At 43.6% G+C, this 12,795-nt stretch overlaps 1 protein-coding gene across 1 annotated transcript in view; it reads left to right on the top strand.

The window, feature by feature from the left end:
- Window positions 1-12,795, top strand: part of LOC147684079 (dehydrogenase/reductase SDR family member 4-like) — a 143,755-nt gene that overhangs the window by 81,336 nt on the left and 49,624 nt on the right. Inside the window, exons 5-6 of the mRNA XM_086944436.1 lie at window positions 5,356-5,426; window positions 6,036-6,087. Of these exons, the coding sequence (XP_086800562.1) occupies window positions 5,356-5,426; window positions 6,036-6,087 (123 nt within the window). The remainder of the gene's footprint in view (window positions 1-5,355; window positions 5,427-6,035; window positions 6,088-12,795) is intronic.

The following is a 12,795-nucleotide window of genomic DNA, read 5'->3' on the forward strand; positions in this document are numbered from 1 at the left end:
GTGTTTAGTTGTAGGCAGCTGTTTTTCATCCATTTGGTCACGGCTTCCATGCCTTCTCGAAAGTTGTGTCTGGCAGTGTTGGGTTTGTTGGATAGGGAGAGGATGAGTTGGGTGTCGTCTGTGTATGACACAATGTTGAGTCCGTAGGTTCTGACGATGGGGGTGAGCGGAGCCATGTAGACGTTGAAGAGCATAGGGCTGAGGGAGGACCCCTGGGGGATGCCGCAGGTGGTAGGTGTAGGCTCAGAGAGGAAAGGGGGGAGTCTGACCCCCTGCATTCTGCCAGAGAGGAAGGAGCGGATCCAGTCGAGGGCCTTGTCTTGGATCCCTGCGTCGTGGAGTCTGCATATAAGGGTGCAGTGAGAGACTGTTGAACGCCGCTGAGAGGTCAAGAAGGATGAGGACTGCTCTTTCTCCTTTGTCCAGTAAGGTGCAGATGTCGTCTGTTGCAGCGAGGAGGGTGATTTCCCTACTGTGTTTTTTTCTGAAGCCGGATTGGGAGGAGTCGAGAAAGTTGTGCTCTTCGATGAATGTGGTGAGTTGGCTGTTGATGGCTTTCTCGAGGACTTTCGCTGGGAACGGGAGCAAGGAGATGGGTCTGTAGTTTTTGAGGTCAGTGGGGTCCGCCAAGGGTTTCATCAGGAGGGGGTTGATCTTAGCGTGTTTCCAGTCGTAGGGGAACAAGGCGGTTGCCAGGGAGAGGTTGATGGTGTGGTAGAGCATGGGTGCGATGGTGTCGGCGGCTCTGTTGAAAATGTGGTGGGGGCAGGGGTCTGTGGGGGCACCGGAATGGATTGACTTCATCGTCTTCAGTGTGTCTTCGGTGGTGAGGGCTGTCCAGTTGTCGATCGCTGGCTTCAGGGTGTTGGGGGTGGTTGGTGAGGGTTCAGTGTGTTGGTTGTCTTCGTCAAAGTTGTCATAAATGCTCTTGATTTTGTGGTGGAAAAAGGTGCTGAGTTTGTCGCAGAGGTCTTGTGAGGAAGGGATGTCCGTGGACTCGCTGGTGGGTTGGGCGAACTCGTTGATGATGTTTAAGAGTTCTTTGCTGTTGTGTCCATGAGTGCAGATTCTGTCTTCAATTGCTTTTTTCCTTGTTTTTCTGATGAGTTGGTGGTGGGCGTTGGTGGTGACTCTGAAGTTGTAGTGGGCTTCTGTGGATGATAACCTGAACTTGTGTCCTGGTGATCCTTGCTTTTTTCAAAGGTTTTTATAACGACATCAATACTGATATTTATTTGGCACCAATTGTGTGTCTACTGAGAGTGAAGCATCTCATCCCACCTTCTGCCTAACATGATCTGCCCATCTAATTCATAAAAAAAAGAATTAAAGAAATACATGAAGAACAACACACAAGTAACTTTGATCAGCTCTTAGCAAAGACACCAAAGCATGCAGAGTCTGACTGTGCTAAACATGTATTGCTTAAGTGATTTGCAACTGCTGGGTAATGGGCCATGCTGTCTTTGCCAGGCTTTTCAAAAGCATATAAGACACAACTTTTTGGACTGGGTTCTGAGCTGTGATCACTCAGTCACACACCTTACCTAGCTCAAAGAGACCATGAAGGAATACATGTGATTTATAAATTATAAAAAGGATGGCATACCATGTAAAGATAGCAGAAGGATTTCAAATCTGCATGCTTTGTGATTTATATGAACGTGCCTCGGTAGTATAGTACACATTTACACATATGCAACTTGGACATAAATATGAACACGCTATACGTTTGTAAATACAGCCTTAAGTAAGCATAAATATATATGTTGTAATATACTAATCTTTTCTTACTTATAATAATTAGATGGATTGTTTGCAAGTTTTTTAAGAATAATGTATTGAACATAGTAAAGTGTTTGATTTCTTCAACCCTTATAACTTTTATAGCCAAAATGATTCATTAGATTGAAGGCTTTAAAAAGATCCTGGCACAGAATAATTTTCTATTTTTGTATCATCAAGATAATGATTAGTTTGTCCCCTGCAATTGCTGTTATACAGAAATCAAAATTACACATTTGAAATAAAGTCCACTACAAACGCAGATATAGTCTTAACTAAGGATGACTTTACAGACAGGTTGGGATAAGAAAATGGCAACTTCCTACCATTCCCATTTTCAGAATTGCAACGCAAATCCAACTTTACCATTAAAGAGGGTTTTAAATTACAATTCTTTAGACAACAAACTCAATATTCCTACCTGCTCCTAATTGAAAATTGTCACTTATTAATTGTAATAAGGTAAGCCTTTATTATTCTAAGGAAGAGGCAGGTCCTGTAGGTGTGAAAAATGAATTTACAGTTTTTCACTACTGGGACATGTAAAGGTTAAAAGTATATGCCCAACTTTTTAAATACTCTGCACCCTGCAGTGAGAATTATTTAGGGCCTACACTAGGTTTGACTTATTTGTATTAAAAATGAAGGTTCAGGCCTTGGAAGAGGTTCATTTTTGACAGGTCAAAATGACAGTTTAAAACTGTATACACAGGCTGCAATGGCAGGCCCGAGACATGATTTAAGGGCAGATTAAGTGAGTGGCACAATTAGTGCTGTATTACCACTAGTAGCATCTAATTTACAGGCCTTGGGTGCATGTAGTACCACTTTAGTATTAACATACAAGAAAATTAAATGTGCCAAATGGGTGTAAGCCCAGTTTACCATGTTTGAAGAAGTGAGTGCAAGCATTTTAGCACTGATTAGTGATGGTAAGGTGTGCAGAGCCTGAAAAGCCAACCAGAATGGGTTCAGAAAACAGGAATGTGAAGGCATACATTTTGGGGTTTACCCTGCAGAAAGGGCCAAGTCCAATATATACAGTAAGCAAATCTACTTGAAACTGGTTATCTCGGCTTTAAACTTTTAGTTAACAGATTGGTGAAAGAAAAATAATTCTGTATAACTGTGCCAGTTGCTTATTTTTTGGGCAAACAATTTGTTGTAGTCTTCCTTTTACCTGCTGCACTCTCCTTTCAGTAGTTCTCTGCCTACCTGCTCAGCTTGTGATGAGGTCATGTAGAATGTTGGAGTGTGTTTGTATGGGTGAAGTGTCAGTTGATCTGGATGGCTGAGCAGCCAGGAGGCTGCTCCTGGTGGGGCAACTTAAGGGACATCTAATGGCAATTACTGAAGCATCTAAAGGACTTACCATCTTCCTGTAACTTAGAATCTACTTTGTAACTTCAAGAATAAATATACTTAGCGAACTACAAGACCCTGACTGTGCATCTTTCTTCATTACAATACAATTATCCATGATAAACGTATAGACAATATATTTGGTGACTACTATAAACTATTATATTGATGCTGGAAAATATGCTTATTCGGAGAAGCATATTTTCCAACTTTAACTTAAGAAGATCATTTTTAATAATATTAGAAATAACTAATAAGGAAATTGAAATAACAGTATGTCTACATAAAAAAGGCTAAACGCTTCTAGTGGATGACTATCCAACTAAATGCTGTAATAATTGCAATATAAAACTCTCAACACTTCTTGCACAAGATTATAAATGATAGGCCCCAGAAAAGTTGTAAACTGATCATGATATATATGATATTTAAAACACTAATTCCAAAATCTGATACAGATTTAGACTTGTGTGCTAATTATAGACCCATCTTGCAACTTAATGCAGATTTGAAGATTCTTACTAACATTTTAGTATGAAGATTGGAAGATTATTCCACAAATGTAGCCATCACATCCAGACTCTAATTAAAAAAAGGTTGTGCTATAAAAACATATGCACCCTATTTGATTTACTAGGTGTGTTCAGTAACTCAGGAGTCACAAGAGTTACAGTAAGCCTCAATTGCAAAAAGCATTTGACAGGGTGCAATTCTTTTTGTACAGAATATTTTTGGTTTCCTGAGGAATTAATTTCTCTTGTCATTATATTGCATATACATGCTAAGTCACAGATATAAACCAATGTATTTATAGCGAAAGATTTTAATTTAGAGAAAGGGACCATTACTTCCAATTCTCTTGAGAATTGAGAAACAACCATTTATTTTATACGTTTATATAATAACTCATTAATTTATTCTTTATTTCGGTTCAAAATGAAACCATAAAAGATACATCAACAATATGCACATTCAATTGTAAAATACATGTGGCAGTTCTGAGTATAAATAGTAGGGCATCAGCATGGTAGGGGCTGAAAATCAGTAATGCATTTTCCGTACCAAAAAATACTAATAAAATATTTAAATACATTAAAACCTAGACATAAAAGTTTTCTAACAGGTAATTTAATATGCACATAAGTCATTGTTTGTTAACCTAGTCTACATATGCGCATGATTATATACAATTTCAATGTTATTTCCACATAGGCATACCAACTCGAATATTTTTCTATGCAAAAGTAAATTCATAGTTTAATTTTTAGCATTTAGGCCATAACGTGCATGTGCATAATTACAGTCTTAATCCAACTTTAGCTCTTACAAGACTCACATTAGATAAAAACCTACTGACACTAAAAACAATTTTTTGAGAGGTATCTGTTTTCAGTATTCTTTCTGCCTCTATACAAATTCTAGGGGGCTCATTAGAATGACGGGCGGACTTTGAATTCGGGACCACCCGCCATAAGGGCGGGGGTCCCGTAGGGGGTATTAGGATGTGCCCGCCACAGTGGCGGGCACATCCGGCATTTTTAGCATTGTGGCGGGCGGTGCTCTCTGCACCGCCCGCCACAATGCTAAAAATGCATTGATGCATTTGCATAAACAAAGTGGAAGGCACCGCGTGGTGCCTGCTGCATTGTTTATGCAAATGAAGGGGGGTACCACAGGTAACTCCCCATGTGCACCCCCCACCTCTCCTTCACTCTGGGGCCCACGGGGGACCCCCAGAGTGCGGCCGCGGAAAGGCACCTACAGACGCCCATCATAATATGGCTGACGGTGTCTGATAGACACCGCCACCATAGTATTCCTTTCAGCCCCGGAAACCGGGGCAGAAAAGCGGCGGACGGTCTTTTCGTCCGCCGAGGTCCCCCCCGTCATACTAATATGGCGGGGTTGAAAACGAGTGTGGATGTCGGACAGATTGTGCCCGCCAGGCTGGCGGTGGCTACCGCCAGCCTGGCGGGGGCAATCCGCCCGACATCATAATGGGCCCCTTAGTGTTCAGATTACGGCAAATGGGTTTAATCCATTTATTCCTCGGTTTGCTGTATGCTGGGCAGAAGAATAATTCATGTAGATCATTCTCCTTTGGTGCGTTTTGACATAGTTCGCAAGATTCATTACTCTATATAATGACTCTCATGTAAGCATGTCATGCTTTTCTCTTCATTGCTTCTTTTTTATTTGTGGTTTCAGAACTTGAACTTGAACTTGAAGGCGATGTTTTTTATGGTGCAAGAGACATTCCCTCACATGCAGAAGCGTGGGTAAATATCATGAAAGACAGGTTGTAAGTGGGACTGCTGGGGAGAGAGCTGAAGGGTCTTGCAAGGCTAAGAAGCAAATAAAAAAATAACCATCTGTGCCCAAGAAAGGGCTGAGTAATTGAGGCTGACGGGAGGGAGAGCGGTATGGAAGAAAAAAAAATTATCGAAGGAAGGGACATGGGTTAGGTTGAGACGAATGACTGAAGGGAGCAAAGGGATAAAAAAGGGTAGATAGGGAAGAAAGGAATTAGCAATTGTGGGAGCAGGGTGGCCAGTGAGAGATCTAGTCTAGTGGGTCTTGGACAGAGAACTGGTGAATAAGCAAATAATGAGAGATGGATACTGATAGATGGAAATACAGTGGGTAATGACATAAATACTGATGGTAGGTATATGATGTTGAGGTAAAACGCTATAACTGTGGTGGGAGAATTTGAAGTGGTTACGGCACACTATGTGAAAAAGTATTGCTTTAATCAAGAATCAATGATGAGGAATGTGGAATCAAAGATATAAGAAAAATCATTGGCAAAATATTGACTAGGATATGGAATATGTAGCCACTTTTCAGAACTCGACACAGACATCTTTTGCTCTCATTTCTTGCAGTGGTGGGTCTATTGTCCTGAATTCATCTGTTCTTGGCTTTGCAGGCATTACGGTAAGTAAAGATCTTAGACTGTCACAAGTTTTGAAATGATTTTAGGAAATTAATAAGGTAACACTAAACATTTGAAGGCCTTAAGTTGTATATATTATTTTATTATCAGAGCCCAGTTTATTAATGAATTGTATGCCAGACCTGCAGATCATTGTCTCGTATAACTATCTTATACTTAAGGTTATTAATCTCTCGTCTACATCCAATAGGATTACTATATGTTGGCATCCATAGTTCTACCGAGTTCCATGTACCATGTCCCCTGCAAGAGCTGGCAGCTGCTATTATCTTACGCTCATATCCTGAGCAAACTAATAGTCACCTGTCACCTGTCACCACATTTTAAATGGGAAATAACCTTAACCACGAAGTTTTAATTACGAGTTACCTGAATCACGAAGTCCGAACCAAGAACAATCCTTAACAACAACTTTCCAGACCCACGACTATTCTAAACAACGAATGATCTAAGACTGCCAAGGCCTGACATTCCCCATTCCCAAAACTCCTTGCTCCAGAGAAACACTCTGCATGGTACGTCACTACCCTTCGCACCCCCTGGCCTGACAAGCTCATTGACCCCTGGCATGATTCACTCAGCACTGCAGCCACCAGGCAGGTGGGCTCTGAGGAGCACGGGGTCATGTAGTCAGCTTTCATCCTGCCAGCTTTGTACTAGGTCTGTGGGCACAGGGTTAATAGGAATGCTTGGCCTCGGCCAAAAAGGGAAGATGGGGGTTGTGGGGGTCTCCCCCCACAAATACACTGTTTAAATTAATCTATTAATAGATTTAATTTAAAAAATGTCAAGCATTATGATTTAAAAGAAAAATATGGTGTAAATATGTAATGAGCTATGTAAATATATTTTCGTGGTTTAGGAACTCATAATAAAAAAAGTAGTGGTTTGGGATTGATCGTTGTTTAGCCATCGTGGCTAAGGAATTTGTTGTTTAGGGATTAGTGGGTAAATCATACATCCGTTTTAAATACTGAAAACCTATGAATGTATGAAATAACTTGTTAAGCGCAAGTTCAGCATCTGTTGAGCATCTGCCCTGAGTTATGCCACCCTGCGGATTTAGAATAGTAATTAATGCCCCTGTTCGCTGTCTAGCCCCTGCCCGCAGTTATGCTTCCTGCGGAGTTAGAATAGTAATTCATGCCCCTCGGCGCTGTCCAGCACCTGCCTCGAGATATGCCCACTTCGGTGTTAGAATAGTAATTCATACCACTGGTCGCTGTCCAGTACCTGCCATGAGTTATGCCCCCTTTACAGTTAGATAGTAATTCATGCCCCCGGTTGCTGTCCAACACATGCCCTTAGTTATGCCCCCTGCGGAGTTAGATTCGTAATTCATGCCTCAGTCATTGTCTAGCACCTGCCCTGAGTTATGTCCCCTGCAAAGTTAGAAAAGTAGTTTATGCTCCCAGTCACAGTTCAGTAGATGCTCTGAGTTATTCCTCCTGAAGAGTTAGAACAGCAATTCATAACCCAGGTCCCTGCCCTGCACCTGCCCCAATTTATGTTCCATGAAGAATTAATAATAGTAATTCATGTTCCCGTTCGCTGTCCAGGACCTACCCTGAGTTATGCCTCATGTGGAGATAGAATAGTAATGTATGCCCCCTGTCCCTGTCCGGCACCTGCCCTGAATAATGGCAACTGCAGAGTTAAAATTGTAATTCATGCTCCCTGTCTCTGTTCAGCACCTGCCCTGAATTATGCCACCTGCGGAGTTAGAATAGTAATTTATGACCCCGGGCACTGTCCAGCACCTGCCCTGAGTTTATTCTCCCTTGCGGAGTTAGATTACTAGTTCATGCCCTCCTGTCGCTGTCCAGCAGCTACCCTGAGTTATGCTTCTGAAGAGTTAGAACAGCAATTCATGTCATGCCCCAGGTCCCTGTCTGGCACCTGCCAAGATATATGTTATTAATAGTATTTGGTGCCCCTGTTTGCTTGCCAGCACCTGCACTGAGTTATACCTCTTACAGAGTGAGAATAGTAATTCAATCCCCCTGTCGCTGTCCAGTACCTTCCCTGTGTTATGCCACGGTGGAGTTAGAGTAGTAATTTGTGTCCCCTTCGCTGTCCGGCACCTGTCCCAAGATATGCAACCTGGAGAATTAGAATAGTAATTCATGTCCCCAGTCGCTGTTGAGTACCTGCCCTGAGTTTTGTACCCTGCACAGTTAGATAGTAATTCATGCTCATGGTCACTGTTCAGCACCTGCTCCGAGTTATGCCCCCTGTGGAGTTTGAATACTAGTTCATGCCCCCCTGTCATTGTCCAACAGCTGCCCTGAGTTATGCCCCCTGAATAGTTAGAACAGCATTTTATGCCCGAGGTCCCTGTCCTGCACCTGCCCAGATTTATATTCCCCGCAGAGTTATTAATAGTAATTAATGCTCCTGTTCACTGTCCGGCACCTGCCCTGAGTTATGCCCCCTGCAGAGGCAGAATACTAATTCATGCCCCCGGTTGCTGTCCAGCACCTGCCCTCAGTTATGCTTCCTGCGGATTTGGAATAGTAATTCATGCCCCCAGTTGCGGTTTAGCACCTGCCCTGAGTTCTGCCACTTGCATATTTAGAATAGTAATTTATGCCTCCAGCTGCTGTCCGGGACCTGCCCTAAATTATGACCAAAGCGGACACAGAATAGTAATTCATGCCCCCTGTCGGCGTCCTGCATCTGCCTGAGTTATGCCACCTGCAGAGTTAGAATAGTAATGTATGCCCCGGTCGCTGTACGGCACTGCCTCGAGATATGCCCCATGCAGTATTAGAATAGTAATTAATGCCCCCGGTTGTTGTCAAGCATTCGCCCTGAGTTTTTGCCCCCTGTGGAGTTAGAATAGTAAATTCATATCTCCAGTCGCTGTTTAGCGTCTGCCTTGAGTTATGCCACTTGCAGAGTTTGAATTGTAATTTATGCCTCTAGGTTAATTCCATGAACAAAGAAATTGCCAGTACTGTGCAATAATTTGTGCTTTTAACACGGTATTGAGCAGAAATTTACTCAACCCAAAGACCACTGATTCAGTCTGAAAATTTTGTAAGAAAAGTGCATTTATTTCATTTTATATTTTTGTTTGCTTTTTCTTTTTACTTGCTTTTAAAACAAAGTGGACCAATCAATTTGAACAAACGGTTAATTTGGATGACTGTTGACAATGAACTCATCTAAAGGTTAATTCCGGCATCAGCCCTGAGTTATGCACTGGGCGGATCCAGAATATTAATTCATGACCCCCGTCACTGTACAGCACCTGCCATGAGATATGCCCCCTGCATAGTTTGAATAGTGATTCATGCCTCCAGTCACTGTCTAGCACCTGCCTTGAGTTATCACCCTGTGGAGTTAGAAAAGCAATTTATGCACCGTCACTGTTCAGCACATGCCCTGAGTTATGCCACTTGAAGAGTTAAAATAGTAATTAATGCTCCCAGTCACTGTTCAGTAGCTACCCTGAGTTATGTCTCCTCAAGAGTTAGAACAGCAATTCTTGCCCCAGGCCCCTGTCCTGCTCCTGCTCCGATTTATGTTCCATTGAGATTTATTAAAAGTAATTCATATCTCTGTTCACTGTCAGGCACCTGCCCTAAATTATACCACCTGCGGAGACAGAATAGTATTTTATGCCCCCTGTCGCTGTTCGGCTCCTTCCATGAATTATGCCCACTGCGGAGTTTGAATAGTAATTCATGCCCTCTGTCGCTGTCCAGCACCTGCCTCGAGTTATGCTTCCTGCGGAATACGAATAGTAATTCATGTCTCCGGTTGCATTCCGGCACCTGCTCTGGGTTATTGCCACTGTGGATGCAGAATATTAATTCATGCCTCTATTCAATGTCCAGCACCTGCCCTGAGTTACGACCCCTTTGGAGTTAGAATAGTGATTCATGCCCCCGGGCACTGTCCAGCACCTGCCTTGAGTTTATGCGCCCCGCAGAGTTAGGATTCTAGTTCATTCCCCCAGTTGTTGCCCAGTACCTACCCTGTTTTATGCCTCCTGCAGAGTTAGAATATTAATTCATGCTGGCGTCACTGTCCATCATCTGCCCTCAGTTATGCCCCCTGTAGAGTTACAATAGTAATTCATGCCCCCAGTCGCTGTTTAGCACCTGCCCCGAGTTATGCACCCTGCAGCGTTAGAATAGTAATAGCTACCCCCAGTCACTGTCCAGCACATGCCCTGCCTGGGTAATGCCATCTGAGGACGTAGAATAGTAATTAATGCCCCCAGTCGCTTTACAGCACCTGCCCTGTGTTATTCCTCCTGCAAGTTAGAATAGTAATTCGTGCCTCCAGGTGCAGTCCGACACCTGCTCTAAGTTATGTCAAGTGCGGGCACAGAATAGTAAATCATGCCCCTAGTCACTGGCTTACACCTGCCCTCAGTTATGTGCCCTGCGTGGTTAGAATAGTAATTAATGCTCCCGGTCACTGTTCAGCACCTGCTCCGAGTTATGTTCCCTTGGGGAGTTAGAATACTAGTTCATGCCCCCCTGTCACTTTCCAGCAGCTGCCCTGAGTTATGCCCCCTGAAGAATTAGAACAGCAATTCATGCCCCCGGTCCCTGCCTGGCACCTGTCCCGATTCATGTTCCCTGCAAAGTTAATGCCTCCGGTCGCTGTCTAGCACCTGACCTGAGTTATGCCACCTGCAGATTTAAATAGTAATTCATGCTCCCGGTCACTGTACAGCACCTGTTCTGAGTCATGCCCACTGTGGAGTCAGAAGAGAATTTCATACCTGTTTGCTCTCCGGAACCTAAGTTATGCCTCTGTGCAGAGATAGAATAGTAATTTATGCCCCCCGTCGTTGTCCGGCACTTGCCCTAAATTAAGCCCATTGTGGAGTTTGAAGAGTAATTCAACCCCCTGGATACTGTCCAGCATCTGCCATAAGTTATACCCCCTGCTGTGTTAAAATAGCAATTCATGCCCACTGTCACTGTCCAGCGCCTGTCCTGATTTATGTCGCCGGCAGAGTTTAAATAGTGATTAATCTCCGGTCGTAGTCATGGACCTGCCCTTAGTTATGCCCCCTGTGAACTTAGTATAGTGAGTTATGCCCGTGGTATTTGTCCAGCACCTGCCTTGAATTATGCCCTCTGCGGAGATAGAATACTAATTCATATCCCAATGCCGTCCATCACCTGCCCTGAGTTATGTTCCTTGCTGGGTTAGAAGAGTAATTCATACCCTATTCACTTTTCACCACCTGCCCTAAGTTATGACACCTGCGGAGTTAGAATAGTGATTAATGCTCCAGGTCACTGTCCAGCACCAGCTCTGAGTTATGCCCCGTGCGGAGTTAGAATAGTAATTCTTGCCCCCCTGTCACTGGTCAGCACCTGTACTGACTTATGCCCACTGCGGAGTAATAATAGTAATTTATGCCCCTAGTTGCTGTCCAGCACCTGCACTTGATTATGCCTCCTGCAGTGTTAGAACAGTAATCATCACCCTGGTAACTGTCTAACAGCTGCCCTGAGTTATGCCCTCTGTGAAGTTATATTAGTAATTTATGCCCCCTGAGTTATGCCCCTTGCAGAGTTAGAATAATAATTAATGCCCCTAATCACTGCCCATCACATGCCCTGAATTATGCCCCCTGCAGAGTTAGAATACTAATGTGTACCCCCAGTTTCTGTCCAGCACCTGCCCTGACTTATGCCCCCTGCGGAATTAGAATCGTAATTAATGTCCTCCATCACAGTCTGACACCTGCCGTGAATCACGCCCCTTGCAGAATTAGAACAGAAATTCAGGCCTCCGGTCACTGTCCAGTTACTGCCCTGAGTTATGCCCACTTCACATTTGGAATAGTTATTTATTCCCCAAGTCACTGTCTAGCACCTGCTTTTAATTATGCCCCCTGCAGAGTCAGAACAGTAATTATTGTCCCAGTAACTGTTCAGCACCTGCCCTGAGTTATGACCCCTGCAAAGTTAGAATAGGAATAGCACTCGTTACAGCGCGTACCAATACAACGCGTATCATTACAACACGGGTGTTAATACGCGTTGCCAATTACAACGAGATACCTTTACAATGCAATCTTTTACCCGGACTATGCCTGTACTACGCATGCCATTACAACGCAAAAACAAGCGTGGTAAAGGTTTAGTCATGGTAAAAGTTTCTAAGGTAAGGGACAGTCCTCTCACTACATTTACACTACCCAGCACGACCCCCTACACTACACTAAACCCTAAAACACTACCCTACACTACACAAACACCACAACACTACCCTAAACCTTAAAACACTAACGCCAGCACAACCCCCTGCACTACACAAACACCACTACACTACCCTAAAACACTACCCCCAGTGCGACCCCATACTCTACACAAACACCACTACACTACCCTAAACCCTAAAACCCTACCCCCAGCATGACCCCGACCCCCAGTCCTGTTACTACACTCAAACACTACCCTGCACGACCCCCCTACACTACACTAAACCCTAAAACACCACCCTACACTACACAAACACCACAACACTACCCTAAACCCTAAAACACTTCCCCACATCATGACCCCCTACACTACACAAACACCATACTCTAAAGCTCGAATTCAGGTATAGATTGCTGCACTGGTGCACAAAGTCCTTCACTTCAAAACTCCCAGGTACTTAGTGCAAAAGCTTGAATTATCCAGTGGTGGTAGGCCCAAGAAGCGCTA

The sequence above is a fragment of the Lissotriton vulgaris genome, chromosome 11 (assembly GCF_964263255.1).
Source record: "Lissotriton vulgaris chromosome 11, aLisVul1.2, whole genome shotgun sequence".
In the NCBI taxonomy this organism is placed as follows: domain Eukaryota; kingdom Metazoa; phylum Chordata; class Amphibia; order Caudata; family Salamandridae; genus Lissotriton; species Lissotriton vulgaris.